Consider the following 20,358-nt stretch of genomic DNA (forward strand, 5'->3'; position numbering starts at 1 on the left):
ACTGTACTTTTTTTTTTTTTAAACCAAGAATTCCTGGCCCCTAGCATAGTCCCTCCAGAGTCGCCATTATTTTCTCCCGGGTCTGCTTGCCTTTCAGAAAAATTAACTTTCTTTTCTCTTCTAGCTCCTCAGGAGCTGGCCAGAGCCTCAGTGTGGTTTCTTTGGTACTTTTTTTTCTTTCCTTTTTCTCTCAAGCTTGCCCCCCCCCCCCCGGCACCTCCACCAATGTGGCTGCTTGTCTGCCATGTGGCTGACCTCTAAACTGGCTTTGGAAAGACGTGACTTTTTCTCCTTTTATTTTTATTTTCCCTCCACCTTCTCACCTTCTCCTCCTGGGGTAGGAAGTTGTTGAGAATCGGACTGGGGATCCTGGTTTCTTTGCTGCCTGTGATGACTCTGCTGAGACTCCCCCCCCCCACATTTGCAGTAGCAATACTGGAAAGCCAAGTGTCAGTTGTGCACACGGAGGGGGTGAGCCAGATTCACTAAAGTGGCCTCATGGCTGGGATATCCTGTAGCCACCTGCGGCCACAGACGAACTGGGTTCACCTGAAAGGGGGGCTGGAAATGAAAAAGGCGGGGGATGGAGAGGCGAGAGAAACATGAAGCCAAGACAAAGTTTTCTGATCAAGGCTCGAAGTTTAATATTCAGCTCTTCTAATTTAAAGGGAAAGCCCCACTGAAACCCTTCTTGTTTCAGCCGGGAGATGGGTGGGGGAACTCATCCTTTGTCACTGCGGGAGATGTCTCAAGGCAAGCTCAGTGGGCAGTCTATTCTTCTAAGTTCCTGTAGGAGGTTGTACAAGCAGCCAAGGTGGGTAATTCCACCTAGGTCCTATTATTTGGTCTATTGTGGTAAACAAGGTCTTTCAGCCCTGCTCAAGGCTTGGGGTAGGGCACAATATCTGATGGAAGCTTCCCATGATCCCCGGCTTGGCAACGCCCCCATGATTCAATGGTAGGTTTTATTTTTGGCTCTGCGGCAGCACACATTCATTTTCATTTTTTTTTTTTGTGCCACTCCACTTGGCCTGTGTGTGTGTGTGTGTTTGTGTGTTATTGCGTGCGTGCATGGGTGCTCACCGTCTATTTTTATCCTTTTGTGTTATAGCTCTGAGAATTCATAGTTGATGGTAGTTTTGATTGTTTTGTGACCAATATCAAAAGACAAATGGTTTCATGTTTCAGGATTTCATGTTTAGAATGAAGTTAGAACTCACCTGAGATCTGTGCTTCCCAAGAAACATTCGTATCCTGTGGTTGTGGCAGCAACAATGCCGTGTGCATGATCATCTCCCACTATGGAGATGGAAACAGACTGTTGAATTCTTCCTTTGCTGATGAGAGTAGAGCCTGTGTGTAGTGCGTGTGTATGGCGGGCTGGCAGCAGAGTTGGGATTTTTTTATGGGCTCTATTATACCACTATGGCTTTACAAACCTTTAGCAGAGCGGCTGGAGAGAGAGCACAGTGGTTAGTGGTAAGGAGTGCTTACTGCTCTTGCAGAGGACCTGGACTCACTTACCAGCACCCACATCAGGTGGCTCACAGCTGTCTGTAACTTCTTGTTCCTGGGGAGCCCAATACTCACGGACCCTCAGAGAAATCTGCACATAAACTCACGCTGGCACACACATTGATTTAATACAAACGAACCTGTAGATGAGGCAGGCGTGCCTTAGCTAAGGGCGTATTCTTTTTCTCCAGTTGAAAGAGGGGGTCACCAACCCTCCCACTACAAATTTTTGACTACAAATTTTGTCCTACCTACAAGATGTTCAGGGATAAAGATGGAGGAGAGACTGAGGGAATGACCAATCAATGCCTGGCCCAACTTGAAACCCATCCCATGGGTCAGAGCCAACCCCTGACACTATTAGTGATATTCTGCTATACTTGCAGACAGGATCCTAGACTGTCTCCTGAGAGGCTGTATCCAGCAGCAGATGGAAACAGATGCAGAGATCCACAGCCTAACATTAGGTGGAACTCTGGGAGTAGAAGAGTGGGGGAAAGGATTGAGGGAGCTAGAGGGGTCAAAGACACCACAAGAAGACTTAGAGAGTCAACATGGGGCTCACGGAGACTGAGCCACCAACCAAAGAGCATGCATGGGCTGGACCTAGGTCCGCTATACATTTGTAGCAGATGTAAGGCTTGGTTTTCCTGTGGGTCCCCTAACAATTGGAATGTGGTGCTCTGTCTCTGACTCTGTTGCCTGCCTTTGGATCCCCTTCCCCTAGCTGGAGTGCCTTGTCTGGACTCAGTGTGACAGGATGAACTTAGTCCTGATATAACTTGATGTCCCAGAGCTGGTGCCATGGGGCTTCCCCTTCTCTGAGCAGAAGGAAAAGGGTAGTGGGGGGAAGGGGTTTGTGAAGGTAAGCATGGGAGGAAACAGAAGAGGAGGGCTGCAATCGGGATGTAAAGCAAATGAATACATTAATTAAAAAAAATACAAAAAAAGAACATGTCCAAGGCTCAGAGTCATCTGTGATTATGAATGCATGATAGTCTCCCAGCGGATGAAAGCATTCTTATCAACTCTCCACTTCCTGTCCACTTAACAAAAGTAAAGCATAATTAGTAAGTTTGCTATTTGATTAAGATAAAACAAATTTGTTTTTTTTTATAACATCCAGATTAAAGAACAATAGAATATATGTTTGGAATACCTCTATTACTGTTATGCCTTAGACCCAAGATACCTTAGTATCCAAAGATTTACTGATATTATTATTTTAATTTTTATGACTTCTTTCTTTCTTTCTTTCTTTCTTTTTCTTTCTTTCTTTCTTTCTTTCTTTCTTTCTTTCTTTCTTTCTTTCTTTCTTTTTTTTTTGGTTTTTCAAGACAGGGTTTCTCTGTATAGCCCGGGCTGTCCTGGAACTCACTCTGTAGACCAGGCTGGCCTCGAACTCAGAAATCTGCCTGCCTCTGCCTCCCAAGTGCTGGAATTAAAGGTGTGCACCACCACTGCCCGGCAAAAATGTGTACCCCAGGCTGGCCTCAAACTCGTGATCCTCCTGCCTCTGCCTCCTTCAGCAAATCCTACCAGTGTGCGCCACCACTACCGGCTAATGACTTCTTAAATACAATCTATTTTGATCATATTCTTTCTCTCCCCCTGCCTCTTCCCAGAGACTGGTCTTTTTTCATGTTTGTGTGTCTGTCTGCATGCATATACCTTTCAACGCCAGAAGGTAGCATCGGGTCACCAGGCACTGCGTGTACAGGCAGTGTGAGCCACTATGTGGGTGCTGGGAATGGAACCCAGGTCCTCTGGGAGAGTGGCAAGTGCTCTTAAGCACTGAACCACCTTCCCAGCTCTGATACCCGACGTTAACCAGCCATGAATATCTTTGGACATCTATGTGTTTGGAGCCAAAGGGGTTAACCTCATGGAAAACTACCTTCTAGAGACATCTTCCTCATGAAGCAAGCTTTCTACTTACAGAATGAATCATGAAAATGCACATATATTTTATAGAAAATAGTAAATATTTAATGTATATAAATTTATCTGCCTTGGCAATTATTTATTTACAATGGATGATTGATACCAACAATTGAGGTAAAAATATACATGAGGTATAAATATAATATTTAAATGCAATATTTTTTTATTTCCATCAGCAAGATAGCAATGAATAAAATACTGTGGTTTTTAACAAACAAGCTTGATGCATCACTCCCCACCCTTTCCTTTAAGATACACCCTGTGGTTAGCAGAAGTGATGTAATTGGTATGTTCATAAAATCAGAAAGTCAGCTAAGCTGGAAGAGTAAGGGGCTGAGAAAAAATACAATCCTATCGTTTTATTCCGTTTTAGTATTCCCCAGGTCCTTGTTTCTCAAAGTGTGTCCTTGAGGCCAGCACCCTGCATCCCTTCAACTCATTAGAAATATAGAACACCCACATGGCCTGGATTGGAGCATGTTAACAAGGTCTTTAGGTGATTCCCAGTGCATGCCAAACAAGTATGCTCCTTGAGAAACAACACCAGTCATCTTGGGGTGCCCACTCTGGTTTCCAATGCATAGTGCCCCAATGTGGAGCCAGACTAAGCTCTCCTGATGATCTTGACAATACCTAAACAGTCATCCAGCATGGCAGGCATGATGTACTGGCAGAAGTGAATTTGTCCAGTCCACAGAACGTTGCCCAGGAGGCAATTTGTGGTCTGACTGCCACTCTCCCAGGTAGAGAGTGAAAAACTCCTACCCTTTCCCTGTGCCATACCAAATATACAGAAAACATCTTTATTCCTCACAATAAAACGGTTGCACACCACAGATAAAAGAAAACACTGCATCAGTGTATATAACAGAACAGCAACAAAACCCTGGGAAATACACGTTTGTTTTTTTCCTTGTCTTCCAACACCAGTTGCTGAATTAGGATATCAATCTCTGTCTAGACAACCTAAGATAATCTTTCCTGGAGGCCAGACATAATAAGTTATCTCTCTACAGATGTTGCATCACAATAAAAACACAACAAGTCCATCCTCACTTGGTTAGGGAAAACCAGTTTGCTGAGTCTGTACAATAATAAATAAGGTTGGGGTCAAACGCCCAGGTGCTGGTGCTGGATAACGAAGAAACACGGGATTCGCACGTCAGCCGGAAACTTTTATAAATAAGGATACAGTTTTGGTCTCCTGTTTAAAACCCTGTCTTTCAGATAGCAAGATTTTTAATGGCTTAGATTTTTAAGAGCGTCATCTATTGGATACTTGGAATTCCCTGAAGCGGTGATCACCCTGGACGCTTGATGGACGGTCATCTCACTTTGGTGTCCAGAGTCAAGGTCAGTGCAAGAACGTGTTAAATAACTGTGGCCACATAGGCCACTGGTCAAATAGATGGTTAAAAAGCATGATGACAAGAGGATATTGGGCTCCCTTTGGCTCTGTGGACAGGTTCCACTGTTTACCCCTATGTAGGGGGTAGGTGGTACCAGTTTTATTTCAGTCCCTGGTGCCAGCACAAGCAGTCACCTGACATCTCACTCAAACTGCATAAGGTGGGCCCAGAGGCAACGCAAGATCCAGCCTTGGATTTGGCAATAACCTCTAACCTGCTGCTTTGTGTTAAAGAGAAGCAAATATTATTTCCCTCAATTTATGTCAACACCCTGCTCCAGTCTTTAAACGTCAGAAATAAGAGGCCAACCCGTGGAAGAAGCTTTTAACTCTATTTTTCTTTGGTTAGCTAATCTTTGGGTAAGCATGAGCAGGCTGACAGACTACACATTTCACGCTTTGGTGTTTGTCAGCCGGCTCTGCTCAGCTGGGGGGACTGGAGGGACATGGGGGTCTACGGCGACCTGGGAAGTGCCATGTGAGGAGACTCACAGAGTCAGACACTGAATTATCTATAAAACGAGTATTTTACATATATACAGTAAAGGGTGATATACATACATATACAAATGCTACAGTAAACTTATTTACAGCTAAGACACGCTTCTTAGAAGCCTTTAACTAGCAAATTAGGCAATGCGGAAGGAATAACCCATTGATTTTAAGCAATATGTTCTGAGACATTATATTAGTAGGGATTATGTATCTCCAGGCAGGCTAGGAACGGGCTCCACGGACTCCGTGATCTCTGCTCCCACTGCGACATTCCTTCACGTTCGTGAACTCGCCACACCGTGAGTGTTCTTTTCCCTTCTTGTTCCCTGAGTTTGATGTCACGCTGGGGAAAGCTTAGATTTTTGTTTCTGGACCCTCAGCAACGAGAGGCTGGAAAGAGTTCCTAATTCTGGCAACTTCTGCAGCACAGAGGTGTCCGAAGCCTTTGCTGTACCATTCTGGGGAGTGGCCCCTGCCGGGAGAGAACAAAAGGGAAATGGGAACCCTGTTAGGGGGCGGGGCCGTCCACAGGCTTGCGTCATCAGTACCCTGGGAACAGCCTGCAGCTGCTGCTTCAGCATCTGTGGCCTGCAGTCTTTCACCCAGTGATTTTCCACCAAGCATTTTGTCCTTAAAGTTCATCAGGTGCTTCAAAATGATACCAGCTTCTCAAAGTGAACCAGAAGACTCACACTGAATCAGGAGATGGTGGCACAAGCCTTTAATCCCAGCACTGGGGAGGCAGAGGCAGGTGGATCTCTCTGTGAGTCTGAGGCCAGCCTGGTCTACAGAGTGAGTTCCTGGACAGCCAGGACTACATAGAGATACCCTGTCCTCAAAAACCAAAACCCAAAAACCAACCAAACAAACAAAAAAATCTCAGCCCTCTCCCCAAAACCAATAGCAAAACCCCACTAAGTTTATAGCTACCTCAGCATAGAATTCAGTTTTAGCATCATGAATGCCTTTAAGTGTTCAATTCAATTTAAATTAGGAACAGAGGAGGAAACAGGCATAAAAGAAACCCGGGAGGGCCCGAAGAGAACGCTTGGCCAATAAAGAGTTTGATCCAGAGTACCAGTCCTCATGAGGAACGCCAGAGGTGGCAGAAACAGGATGTTTCTTGAGGCTCAGAGGCCAGCCAGTGTAGCCAATCAGTTAACGCCAGGCTAAGTGACAGATTCTGACTCCTCCCCACTCTTACTCTGGATACCCACACAGAGCAACTGAGAAAGACATCTAGCATCGAGCCCTGGTTTCCCCATGGGCACATGCATATACTATGTACACATGAATAAAAATAAGAACATAACATAAGAGATTAGAGTCATTTACTGAGCCTCCACGTACCTGTGTGTTCTGCATGTGTCCTCAAAATAGAACACGAGGCCACTACCAGGTGATGTGATGACTCCACTGCTGGGAACGTACCCAGAGAAAACAAAGTGAGCCTATGATTCATGCTCACTGCAGAACTATTCAAAAGAGCTGGGCTGTGAACAACCCTAATTGTGCAGCACTAACTCAGAGAAAGCAAATGTGGTATGTATGTGTATATATATATATATATGTATATATATATGTGTGTGTGTGTATACATACATATATATGTCTATATCAGCTGTTCTCAACCTGGAGGTCTCAACCCCTTTGATAAAGCGCTATCTCTAAAAATATTTGCATTTTGATTCATAACAGTAGCAAAATTACAGTTAGGAAGTAGCAATAAAATAACTTCATGGTTGGTTACCACAACATGAGGATTAAAGGGTCACAGCATTAGGAAGCTTGAGAACCACTGGTGTCTGTCTGTCTGTCTGTCTGTCTATCTATTGAACCATCTATCTATCTATTACCTATCTGATAGTTCTTAGTCTGAGAAAGGGAAACACTGTCATTTTTACCACAATGAAGCTGAAAGATGTTACTATGTTCAACATAATAAGCTAAGCACACAATGCTGACTACTGCCCGCTCCCATCCCTCGGTGGAGTCTAGAAACGTGGAACTCACTGAATCACAGGGTAGGGCAGTGCTGACCAGAGACCTCACAGAGTTAGGGCTGCGGAGAGAAATAACTGATCAACTGAGGCAACGCTTCAACTCGACTGCAGCTCTAAGCAATCTTGATGGCTATACTTTTCTTATCAGGAATTTAAAGATTTGTGTGCCACTGCGCTGTAACCAACTCATGGTAAGGTGAATCTCCTCTGACCACTGACTGAGTTGATCTGCTGGGGTTCATGTGCCCCTCTCATCAATTCTGAGATATAGGCAGCTTTAACTAATAGTTACTTTCCTGTGCCAGAGAAGAACCAGAAGAGTTTTGGGAGCCTCTGTTGACTTTCATTCCTGACATTCTGTCCGCTGACTCTAAGGACCACTGTTCCTTGCAGTTCCACTAGGTTGACTTGCTAGCTCCAGGAGTGACCATGTGGTATTTGTGTGACTGAAGGGAAGGGGAAACAACATGTTCTTGATCACGGTTGGTTGGATATTTTCATAGCCTGACTTGGTGATTCTGTCACGTGGACATACGTCGTGACATCCTTCTGCATGTCACAAACACCACACGCTTACTTGTCAGTGAAAAGAAATGAATGTTAGAAAACAAAGGAAAACAAAGGAAAGCAAATTCCGGGGTGGGAAGGTGAGAGATGAGGCTGTGTGGTCCTCTGGGGAAGCTGGCTCTTGGTGAAGAAGAAAGAGACCAGAGGAGAAAGAAACCAGTGACAAGCAGGGCTCAAGTGCACACACCATGTGACCTGAGGCTCCCTGGCCAACCAACACCCAGTGTGGCCACTTACTTCAGGTCTATTCTGCAGATGTGGGTCAGCCTGGACTTGCCAGAACCGCAGGGTTCTATCAGATACTGAGAGTCCATCACCACCGCCCGCACTCCACCCATGGGCTGGGCATCTTCATGCTCCACAGACAGGGACACCAGGGTGCACATTCCTTTGGGCAAATCAGTCTTCCAGGTCCTGAAGCCAAACAAGCCACACATGAGAGTGATGTAAAGAGAGACAGGAGACCCTGAACACACAACACTTACATCCTCCTGCCTCAAAACTAGGCTTAACTCCAAGGCTAGGTACTTGGATTAAGCTAATGGTTTCCATGAGCTTGTATAATGTTTACACAGTGAGGTTCAGAGGATGAATCTCAGCTTTCTACTCAGAGGGTAGAAGCTCCCAGACCTGAGTTTAGAAACCCCAAATTAAGGCCCCATCTTTGTCTGCTAAAGAATCCCCTGCCCATCATCAATTCTGAGTCAGCACTATTCCTTCAATTGTTTTATCTGTCTATTGAGCACATCCATGTGCTGGGCCTGAGAAGCCATGGGGGACATGAAGATGCATTCAGCCCAAGAGGAGAGACAAGTAACTCTAAAAGAACCCTGAAAACACTGTGAGAAACACAGTGTGGGTCTAGGTAGAGCTGGGACCAGGAGATGGGGGCAGATGAGGATTACAGGGAAGGCTTCCTGGAGGAAGTGGTCAACATTTTAGCAAACAGGATCTGCTGATGCCTCATTTAAAAGAAACTGAACCTATGTCAATGTCATAGCTTTGTTCAGAGAGGTGAGTAGCTCTTGAGTGGGAGAAGAAATACATGGAGCTGATTTGAGTTCATGGAGAGGTAGGGAGGTCACCACGGCCTAGTAGTAGAAAGCTGTCTAACTGGTACACCATCCATGGATGGCAAGGGCCCCACGGTGGATTCGTCAGATGCGGCTCTTGGGTTACCTGGTTAATGAGTTACTGGAGGTGTGGCTTTTCCATGGTAGCAGCTTTTTGTGGTAGGGTTGCTCTGTCCCACAATGCCCTTTGTCATGCTATGACCTGGTGTTCTCAGACTGCTCAGCCTCCAGACTCAAGAGCCAAATACATATCTACTCTCCACATTTCAGACTGTTTCAGATTGCTTTATCATAAGCTACAGAAAACAAGTGAAGATACTTGAAGCGGGTTTGAGTTTGGGAGGTCTGATATGTCAGATAGACCGCATTGTCTTCACCCTGCAAGTTCTTTCTCTAGGGTATTTCTGCTGGCATGAGCGAGGTCTGCTGCTGAGTTTGCCCACAGAACTTCAGTCTACCTCCCTCCCTTCTGCTTTCAGCCTTGGCAATATCAAAATTCCACCCTCCCTATCTCTTCACATTACTTATTCCCTCTGAGATGAAGTCAACCTGTATCCTTTTCTTATTACTTACTGTCTGCACCAAGGAATATATGAAATGACTTTGAGGGGATGGCTTAGTTGGTAAAGGGGCGTAAGCATAGGGGACTGAGTTCGATCCCCAGTACTGATATAAAAAAAGCAGGCACACTTGTAATCTCATCACTGGAAAGAAAGGTGAAGGCAAGATGTTGCCCGGAGATTTCTGGCCAGTCAGTTTTGCCTAATAGTGCTGGGTCCCAGAGAGAGACCCTGTCTCAAAAATAATGACGTAGGTGGCTCCTAAGAACAACAACCAAGACTGACCTCTGCTCTGAGCACATGTGTGCAGGCATGTATACACACACACACACACACACACACACACACACAAACACACACACCTCTTCTTCTCCCCCTTCCTCCTCCTCTTATTCCTCTTACTCTTCTCCCTCTTCCTCCTCCCTCCCTCTCTCTTTCTCTGTTTCTCTCCTTTTTTCTCTCAGAAATCTAAACTGAAGAGGAGACCAAGATGGGTCTGTTGTGTCCACCTACAGCCTCCTCAGAGCCAGAAGCTATGAGTAGCATGAGGCATGATGGGATGTTCTATAATAAACAGCGGGCTAGTGGGATGGTTGGGAAGACAGAATGAAGAGAGTTCCCTGCAGGGACTCCCCCGTCTCCATAGCTTCCACCCTGGATGACAACAACTTGTTTTTCTACTTGTTCAGTTAGACAATTCAATTTTAATGCCACGAGATGAGTGATGCTCTAATAACTGGACATAGGGCCACCCCCCCCCCCCCAGCTAATGACCTATATTCTCTACCAGGACAAGGTTGCTGGAATACACACTGTATCTGTTTAGGAGAAACAGATACCTAAAAATTGAGGTTCCCAAGTATCCAAACCAAAGGCACAAAGGACTCATATGAAGTCACCTCTGGTTTGCCCTCAAAACTCGCTTCATAAGGCGACTATTTCAAATACACATTTGGGGATTTCCCAGGCAAATCCTCTTACACTGCTGATCTTGGAAGAGATTGTTTACTTGCGTTTTTAATAAAAGGGATATATTGCTCTAATTACATTTTGTTCATGTTCTTAATTCTACCCAATCCCTGCTCTTGCAGGTGAAACAGTGAATTTCTGCTGTGCACACTTTCTGTGATTGGCTGAACATCCCACTCCAAGGCCAGAGGGCAGGGGGTCTGGGACTAACCCTGAAACCCACCAGAAACAACATTTCAACAGCACACACAAGGCTCTGGAGGTTTTGCCAGGACTGAATTCTAACGGAATGCCCAGTGTCTCCGTATACTTGGCCTTTCAGGGCTGAGCTGGAATTTCCATGCATGGCAATGAGTTGTGAGCATGTGAGGTCACACCCTCCTGTCTCCGAGTTCTCCTAGATGAAGACCTGCTTTCGTCTCCAGGGAGAAAGACAAAAAACCAGTCGACCTTTTTGCATAATTTGGCAGCCAAACCTGACAGACAGCAGCTATTCTGGAGCCTAATACACGGTGCAGCTCAAGGAGAGGGGCCATCAGAGAGCCTGGGCAGAGATGTAAATTGGGTGAAGGTGCCAGAAGGCAGGCATAAATAAGGCAACACTAGAGAGGATTGGGCTTAAAGCCCCACGGCAGGCTGGGAGAAACGTTTGCATTGGCAACTCTCATCCTGCCTTTGGTGCAGGATTCCGTACGCCACAGGACCCAGCTTACCTGAGAACCACGAAGTCTCTGGAGGGATGTGGAACCATGCTGTTTAGCACATACTGGTAGATTTCTGTTTGTCTGTCCAAAGTTTCCACAACCTTCCACTGCACAAAGTCCTCATCCCACAGGTGGCGTTCTCTCAGCACACGGTTCAACACCACGGAGGGTGGTGCCTCCACCTCCACAGATGCCTTCCACAGCTTCAGCGGGTTCCCGTCCCCTACCTTGGCAAAGACATGGGCAGGAGCTGAAGAGGTTACCCTGGGGGCTACGCAGACCTACCTCCTATGCTGGGCATTCCAAAGCATCAGTGGTCATTTAAAGTGAACGGGTGATGCTGTCCCCAGAGTTAAAATGCAGATACTTCAGCCCTCAAACTGATGAGAAAAAAATGATAATCAAAAAAGTCGCAGACACGAACACACTCCAGTGGCGTGAGGCAGGCATGCTCTAGCCCACTTGACTTTTACGTGGTTCTCCTCTGCCAGACACTCTTAGAATGTTCATTTCACATATGAAAAATGCTGGGCACTGATTTTCCTGCACCACACAGAAAGGAGCACAGACCCGACTGGGATCCAGAAGCCCTCCTTTTCAGTCTGGGTTCTGATGGGACTGCTGTTGGTAGCTTTCAAACAGGGCTTTTGATTGGCACCCAGGCCTTAACCGTCAGTCACGAAGGTGTCACGTCTTGCAATTAAACACACACTTTGCAGCTGAGGGAACCTTACCTTTTTGAAAGCAAGGTCTGTGTTGTCAGGGCTGGAGCATGCGACCCATCCCTTGAATTTCTCCTTAGCCTCTTTCTGGAGGCCTTGGACAAGATGCTCCAGGTACGTGTGGAAAGTCGCTCCGCTCTCTGCCAGCTGCGCTCCCAAGTCTTCCAGGCTGGGCGCATGGATGTCAGCCTCTAAGTAGGAGTTCCGAGACTGGGCCACCATCTCGTGTGGAACCTGGGCCAGTGAATGCATGAGAGAGCAAAACAGTGAGCGGAGAAATGCTGCGAGTCACAGGGATCCAAGTCACCCTGTCCACCATCAAGGTCCAAGGCTAGGAGGGACCTTCCTAAAGCTAGGAAACACAAATGTGACTCCGAGCCCATGTTTATCCAAAACACTGGGATACGTTCCTGATCCCGTGTTCCATTCCTTTTTATAATATTTGGCAAGAGTGGGCTCAGACAACTTCACTCACTCGTACACATTGACACATTGAGGGAAAACTCAGCTATGACTCAGAAATGGCTTCACACTTTTCAGTACAGTTTCTCCAACGACGAATGCCAATATTGCTGCAGAGAGTGTGCCAGGCGTCTCATCCATTTGCCTCGGCGATGCAAGTGTGGCTATACTGATAGGCTGTCATTAATTCTAGGGACAAGGATTACTCAGTCATACTCAATTGCACGCACGCGCGCACACACACACACATATGCAGACGCAGACGCAGAGGCAGAGGAAGACCCTGATCAAGTTTGATGTAAAAATAATTGGCCAGTTGGCCTTAAATCTGACAAAGGAAGGTGACTCCACCGTCTGCATAGAAAACTGTCATCATTGTAAGCCCCAAGAACCTGGGACTGCAAAGCCTTCCTGTATAGCTGGCTCTTTCTAACTCCTGGGAGCAGAGACCAGAGCTACAGCACATACTGTCATCATAAAATGAAGAGATAAGCAGCCTCTCTTTCCCAGCCTGCTCCTAGTTCCAAGACCTCACCTCAAAGAGTCGGTTGCATTCCGTGATCATGTGGGCGAGTCCCTGAGCTGCAGCTAGGTTTTCATTGAGGTCCTTCTGATCTGGCTTCCCAGTGGCGTACTTTTTCTGGATGACTCTGTAATTGAATATGAATGTGCTAAGCAGACCCCCAGCCAAAGAGTGTGTTGGGATACCTAGATCGTCCCATCTGTTTGCCATTTGTCCCCAGATGCTGCCCAGACCTCAGGCTTTCTTGTTTCCAAATTTAAAACAATGACCACACATCTTTTAGATGCTCCAAGGCAGGCTGGCAGGCTGACAGCTCTCAACCAAAAGCCGTGGAAAAATACAAAGACAGGAAGAGCTGTAGGTGGAAAATTATTAGGTTTTTCTCCCGTTTGAAACCTCTCAGCTGCAGGTTCACGTGCTTTGTTGTTTAAATATAGTGTTTAAAAACCAATGATCGGCCTTTTTTTCCGACATCTTAGTGAGGCTGCAGTGGTCCACACTACTCTCTGAGTTTCGCCATGCCGCCCAAAGACGACAAGAAGAAGAAAGATGCCGGAAAGTTGGCCAAAAAAGACAAGGACCCCGTAAATAAATCTGGTGGCAAGGCCAAAAAGAAGAAGTGGTCCAAAGGCAAAGTTCGGGACAAGCTGAACAACCTCGTCCTGTTTGACAAAGCTACATACGACAAACTCTGTAAGGAAGTGCCCAACTACAAGCTCATTACTCCAGCTGTGGTCTCTGAGAGACTGAAGACTCGAGGTTCCTTGGCCAGGGCGGCCCTTCAGGAGCTACTTAGTAAAGGACTCATCAAGCTGGTTTCAAAGCACAGAGCCCAAGTAATTTACACCAGAAACACAAAGGGTGGAGATGCCCCGGCTGCTGGTGAAGATGCATGAGCAGGTTCAGTCAGCTGTACATTTGGGAAAATAAAATTTTATTGAATCAAAAAAAAAAAAAAACAATGATCGTAAAATACCTTCTCGTGTATTTTCCTTCTTCTTCCCATTCAAATAAAATAGAACAAAACTTCTTGGGCTTTCTGGATCTCAACTGATCTACTTTAGGACGATCTTGGTAGTGCTAAGATTACTACCAAGGATGTAGTGATCCAGCCCAGGGATGAGGGCAACTCACTCTACTCCCACAATTTTAATCTAATCCTAATAATCTTCTATCTGAATTCTACCCTGAGAACACTTTTGTTTAATTTTACATATTAGGGAAATGGATCTTGGGGAGATCTGGTTTGGGAATGATACCAATGATGAGGAAAACTCACCTCGGGGAGCTTTCTTTCTTCAGGAGGTTAAGGTGAAAGAGGGAGGGTGCCAGGCACACGGCCAGATTCATGGGCGTCATCTGATTCTCATCCACCAAGTTCACTACGTCATGCAGGAAGCACAGGAGTGTCTGCAGGGCTTCCCGGTTCTCATCAGCCAGCAGCAGGATGGCTGCCTGCACTGCCTGTAGCCGCTGTTCTTTGGGGACATCTGAAGAGAAGTGGGCACCAGGTGTTTAGAAGGATGAGGCAGTGCGGAGGAATGCAGGATCTCCTCTTTCAGACAGAAGACATTCAGAGGCATCAACAGAGTTCAAACTTGAACCTCATCAAACTCTAGAACCCATCTGAGTGTCCTGGAGCTACTCAGACCAAAGTGCCTGCTCTGGCTTCTCACACTCCGAGTGTCATCTGGCTCTGATGTCTTAAGATTGTCTTTTTTGGTGGAAGTTAGACAGATCTATTGGGGCTCTGTCAACCTGACCTCTAGGGATAGCCAAGGCTGGGTGGGACACAGTTGAGAAAGCCACTGTGTAAAAAGACAAAGACCTAGCCCTTTCCCACCATAGTAGAGCCCCAGGCCATGCTGCTTTCTTGGTACAATGAACAGTGGGTGAGCTGTTTGTCCTTGGCCACCCCTACGGAGCTCACGCCTCAGGGGCAAGCATGGTAGATCCTTCCTGTCCCTACAAGTCAGGAGGGCTCAGTTGGGAGAATGTGCTGTTCTGACTCGTGAGTGGTCACTCAGTGTCACCTGTTTGATAATCTTAGGTACACCAGCTTTGAGTTGTGCTTGTGAAAAAGGAACCCGGTCCCCTACAGCTGTGGGGAGTGAATGGGCTCTCAACCTCCCTGAGGAGTGACTCTGGTGGGGGTGATGGACATTTGATTTATAAAGGCTCGAAGACACAAGGTAGAAAATGGGAGAAAAAAAATCACAACAAATTGGGATCGAGGGACTGCATTTTGCAGCTCCCCTGTCTCTGTCTGTTTCATGAACATGCAGGTTTGGTGAATATGACTGTCTTTCTTCAAAGGCCACATCCGGGAGCGGGAGGTCTCTATGAAAGGCTGTTTGTACACCTGAGCCATGGAGCAGTGTGCTCATGACAATCCCTTGACCTTTCACCTGTGCTTTATAATGTGCACACTATTGCAGTGTATATCGCTGTGTCTTTAATGTATTAAAAAGAGACACTGAGATATTTATTACTGGTAGAGGTGTATGATGGAAAAGAATTGCATTGGCTGCTCTAGGTAGTGTAACCTTTGGCCTGCACCCTGGGAGCTGTTTGTCCTGGGCTCTCCTTGCCCTTCTGAGTGTTGTACAGAAGGCCAGCAAATCCAGATTTCTAGGAAAGCATGACTGCTTGTTCGGTGGAGAGCCTGTCTAGTGCATACTGGCAAAGACTGGGTTTTCTAGAGAACATTTTTATCTGGATGATAGTGTAGCTGTTTTTTGTTTGTTTGTTTGTTTGTTTGTTTTGCTTATGCTGAAGTCAGTATAACCAATGATGTAAGTTCACCACATACCCATGAACTGCTTGTAAATGCTGCTCTGTAGGGAAGACGATTCCTGTGTGTATAGATTCTCTAACCGCAGCTGGCCAAACTTTTCTTCCGCTCCAGTTTTTGCTCTCACTGTTAATCTTGAAGTCGCTGGCCTTGTGGATATGTTATTTCTCTTCCTTTTCTCTTCACGTGTTCCCTTGTCTTCTCTGAAGATACATTTACTCTGGATTCTATTCCCTCTGGATGGCAGCTATGTTCACCGTTCAGCCATGCTTTCTGTTACACATGACATTGCTGTCGTCCCTGGGAGATACCTCCAGATTTGCCTTTGTGAGTGCCCTAGTGTGTGGGTGGTGACCTGTCCCTCCCAGTCAGCATGCTTTCCTGACTGAACAGCTATCTCTCTGCATCAGAACCAGCTCCATCTCTCCTTTCCCTTCCAGTGCCCCTCCCACCCCCATCCAGGCTACCATGCTTGAAGTCTTGTTTCTGATCCCTCAGCCTCCTCTCTCTTACAGGCTAAGATCTCTCTTACAGATTAAGATCTTCATGACCCACCCCATACTGCACTCTAGTCATCCGACAGTAGCAAAGAGAGTGACACAGCCATAACGGAGCTACTTTAGAGAGCTGGGAGCCAACCGGGATCTGTATTAGCTAGTATACGCAGACCAGTATACTTAGACTCTGGGTCCTGCCCGTGGAACGTGTTCTCGGGAACCCCAGGAGTGTGCCTCCTCCCTCAGCTTCCACGCTCATCTACTTGATTCCACTTATTCACCGGGTCCAGATTCACAGACCTTGTATCAGTGCTGATGAATTTCACCCTTGTGACTGCTCAAGAGTCTCTCTTCACTTCTTCACTAACAAAATACACGCTCCTTTGGTTATGGGCTGCTTGTGGATACAGACCCCTTCCACTGATCCTGGGATGAACCATGGATCACCAACAGCAATCACTCTGTTCCATTGTCTGCTCCAGGGGGAGTGTAAACCAGTTTTGGCAGGTGAGACCAGGGATGGTGCTCGCTCAGAGTTGCTGAGTGGTCCATGTTCTCCACAAGAAAAGATGCCTGTCCCAGGAGACACTTGGGCTCTCCCTTCTAGCTCTTGAGTGTGACCTTATGAAGATGTGATAATTGTGTAGGTAGTGGCAACTTGCACTTAGTCACAATCTGACTTCAAGAGTGTCAAAGACACCAGAGGCTGGTGTCCTAGCATCCCTGGGCTGTAGATCTACACAACACTGGAATGGTTTAATTTCACGACTGTCACGTGTACTAATAAAATGTTATCATTAAATAACTAGTTGTGTGTATGGAGGTTGGTTCTGTTTCGGGCATTAAATCTTTCAATACCCAGTGAATCATTTATAATTACTTAATAATTATCTAATCATTAATGCCACTGTTGTGTTACCACAGCCTCCTGGTTTATCAGCATCCTCCGGTGCAGTGTTACAGACTTAACATTCATGTCCCGCTGTCTTTTCCTCCTACCAAGTTCCCAGTGCTTACGCCAGCCTTCGTGGATCTGCCTTCCTAACCATTTTTACCTTTCCTGTATCACAGTCATTTATGGTCTTGTCTCATCCACCCCTAGTCTAAGATCCCTAAGAACAGACAGCAGTGGCACATAGTCTAAGCATGCAGTACCCAGCACAGCCCTGCTCTGTAAAGCTGTGTGCAGATAAAATGAAGCCCTGCTTTGATCTGGCTTCTTGGTTGTAAACTGAGGCAAGAGCCAAAAGGTATTTACCTCTTGGAAATAAGTTAGCTTTTGCCATAGATAGTGCCAGCTTAAATGTAAGTATCCATACCCATAAGGAGGCTTAACTGGAAAACAGCATTGTCTCTCTCAGCCACACCACTGAGAGCATACAGCATCGCCTCTCTCAGCCACACCACTGAGAGCATACAGCATCGCCTCTCTCAGCCACACCACTGAGGGCATACAGCATCGCCTCTCTCAGCCACACCACTGAGGGCATACAGCATCGCCTCGCTCAGCCACACCACTAAGCATTCTTTTGGGCTCTAGGATCCGGTATCATTAATTTAGCTTAGCCTATTCACTCTGACCGAATAATATTTATTTAGTGTGTCAGCCTTTTACTCTGTTTTCACAGGTGGCATTTGAAGTATTCTCTATATTTGTACTATTATATACTTCTTAAACACATTTGGTACAGAGTCTCTATAGTAGGGGTCTTCAGACTGGATCAATTCCATCTCACGACCCAATTGAGCCATATTTTGAAGTAAAAAATCAAAGTCTGTGGACTGGAGTAATTTCCCCCTCAGAACTGATACTTGGGCTATGTAGCTGATTGCCAATTTGTAATGACATCATTATCCCATAGAAAAAAAGACCTGCATGCTCATTCCTGATGCCTGCCTTTATAACTACATTTAGCAGAATGGGCTTTTAAATCAAGTGTTCTCTTCATTACTACTTTAGCTCTAGTGGCTTTGTGAGGAACTACTGATTTAACGTCACTTAACATCTTCCAGATGAAAACATGAGTTAGCTGAATGAAGGTGTAACCTCAGTTTGGTTTGCTTCATTTCCCCGTTGAAATGCTTATGCTTTCCTGTTCCTTTTCAGTGTTTATATTACCTTTGAATCTGAATCTTCTATCAAAATTTGTATCAAATTGAATGTTTATCTTTCAACAAAGTAAGACAGGGTTAACATACTCTCTTTCTGTCCCTCTGTGTCTCTTTGTCTCTGTCTCTCTGTCTCTTGCCCACTAAATTCAATTGGATCCTTTTATGCTTTAAATATATTAGAAGCACATTGGAAATTAGCTTGAGATTGTACATAAACATGTACTAAGTAGGCATATGTTAATATTGAGAAGGGATTTTCAGACACATACAAAGAATGACACAGAGATGTCCATAGCAAACTGAGCAAAAGGCTATTTCTGAAGAGGTAGGTTTGTAATTTTTATATACTTCTTCACAGATTCATGTACTACCTGTATCATTAAAATTCCATCTTTTGTGGGGCTAGAGATGTAGCTGAACATCTGAACAGTAGCTGAACGTGCTGACTGTTTTCACAGAGGAGCATAGTTCAGTTCCCACATCGTGGCTCACAACCACCGGTAACTCCAGTTCTAGTGCATCTGATGACCTCTTCTGGCTTCTGTGGGTACTGCACACATGTGGTGTACATACACTCATACAGACATAGTAAGTGAATCTTTAAAATACTATCCTTTTGACCGTTGGCACGCTGTGTTATTGATACTTACACTGATAGATGTGGAGGAAGGTCTCACTGAGCTTGTTGGTGAAAAGGGGCTCAGGGAGGTCCCGGAAGAACTGCTTCACCATGTCTGCCACGTCATACGCAGACTGGTCTTCATAGCTCACATTGTCAGGGAAGTTCTCATTCATCTGACGTAGGGCATGGATTCGAGACTTCACTCCTGACTTGCGGAAAAGACCCACCTGCAATGAATCACAGGGACACGTCACGAGCCGGGTCTCCTTTCTCCTCACAACTTCTTCCTTTGGGTAGTAATCTTGGCTGTGAAGAGGATGCCTGGGGATAGGACAGGCCTCAACAATTCTGAGTTTATCCTACCTCAACAATTCTGAATTTCCAGGATAGCTACTTTAGGTGACAGTTAGGCACTGGTTCCCTTTCATATCAAATTGAGACATGGATGATATCCCACCCCACAGAGCTACAGTGGAAACTCAATGTGTGAGAACACGGATATGCTTTATGAGTTGTAAACTCTTGTGATGGCAGATGGTGTAATCTCACTTTTTTTTTTCAACAAGTACCCATATGTATAAAGCATTCTTATCCTAGAAGTCATTAGTGAGCAGAGAAGGAAAAAACTTCCCCATCCTTTAACATTTGAACTTTCATGGGAGAATTTTGAAATAGGTTTCCCTCCACCCCACCATGGGATGTTTAGTCAAAATTACATGCTTGGAGAATAGAAGCATCCCAGGGACACAGGCATATCCCTTTGGGGAATGCCTCCATGGGGAGCAGGCTCATAAAATAACATTTATAAGCATGTATTCTGAGTGTCTCATTTGATTTTCTTTCTTTGGAATTCGTGGAACCTGCGATGTGTGTTTCTCACCTTCTGCCTGGAACTTTACATATCGGTTGAGGGAGGCACATGACTTACTCCTGGGTAGGTTTTTGTAAATAGTATTGTTATGTGGGAAATATAAAAGAAATGGTCTGTTAAGGAAGAAAAGCTTCTATTTTTAAAAAAAGCATGAAGAAGATGCTTGGTAGAAATTCCAGTTCGTCCAAGGTCAGCACTTCATGAAATCAGGGTTAGACTTGATGCTCAAACCTGTGTTCTGCTCATCAACGGTCCTGTTTTAAACTAGCCGGTAGTGTAAGAGTGTGAGGCTCAGCTCTGTACTGAAAGTGAGGTGTGGGAACACTGTGCCCACTTCAGTGTCGCTGTGCAAGCTCCAGAAGAATTATCTTTTCTTGTCACCTTTTCTAAAGACTATGGAGTGTCGGGCTATCTCCTTTTCCTACACCCCATCATAGCCTTTCATCTTTAGCAGTTTGACTGCTTCCTAACATAGCAATAAGGACACAAAAGACAAAGACCTTAAGAAGGACGAGTG

The 20,358-nt window shown here is 45.6% G+C and overlaps 1 protein-coding gene and 1 pseudogene across 3 annotated transcripts in view; one reads left to right on the forward strand and one right to left on the reverse strand.

The window, feature by feature from the left end:
* Positions 1–3,481: 3,481 nt before the first annotated feature.
* Positions 3,482–20,358, reverse strand: part of Stard13 (StAR related lipid transfer domain containing 13) — a 161,054-nt gene continuing 144,177 nt past the window's right edge. For all 3 annotated transcript variants that reach the window (XM_028779737.1, XM_028779736.1, XM_028779738.1), the window contains exons 8-14: positions 18,999–19,197; positions 14,225–14,435; positions 12,958–13,072; positions 11,973–12,194; positions 11,248–11,465; positions 8,170–8,346; positions 3,482–5,834 (exon numbers count right to left, since the gene is read on the reverse strand). In XM_028779737.1, coding sequence (XP_028635570.1) covers positions 5,717–5,834; positions 8,170–8,346; positions 11,248–11,465; positions 11,973–12,194; positions 12,958–13,072; positions 14,225–14,435; positions 18,999–19,197 — 1,260 coding nt within the window. In that variant the 3' untranslated portion in view covers positions 3,482–5,716. The remainder of the gene's footprint in view (positions 5,835–8,169; positions 8,347–11,247; positions 11,466–11,972; positions 12,195–12,957; positions 13,073–14,224; positions 14,436–18,998; positions 19,198–20,358) is intronic.
* Positions 13,412–13,904, forward strand: LOC114631405 (annotated as a pseudogene).

The sequence above is a fragment of the Grammomys surdaster genome, unplaced genomic scaffold (genome assembly GCF_004785775.1).
Source record: "Grammomys surdaster isolate TR1022 unplaced genomic scaffold, NIH_TR_1.0 362, whole genome shotgun sequence".
Lineage (NCBI taxonomy): Eukaryota > Metazoa > Chordata > Mammalia > Rodentia > Muridae > Grammomys > Grammomys surdaster.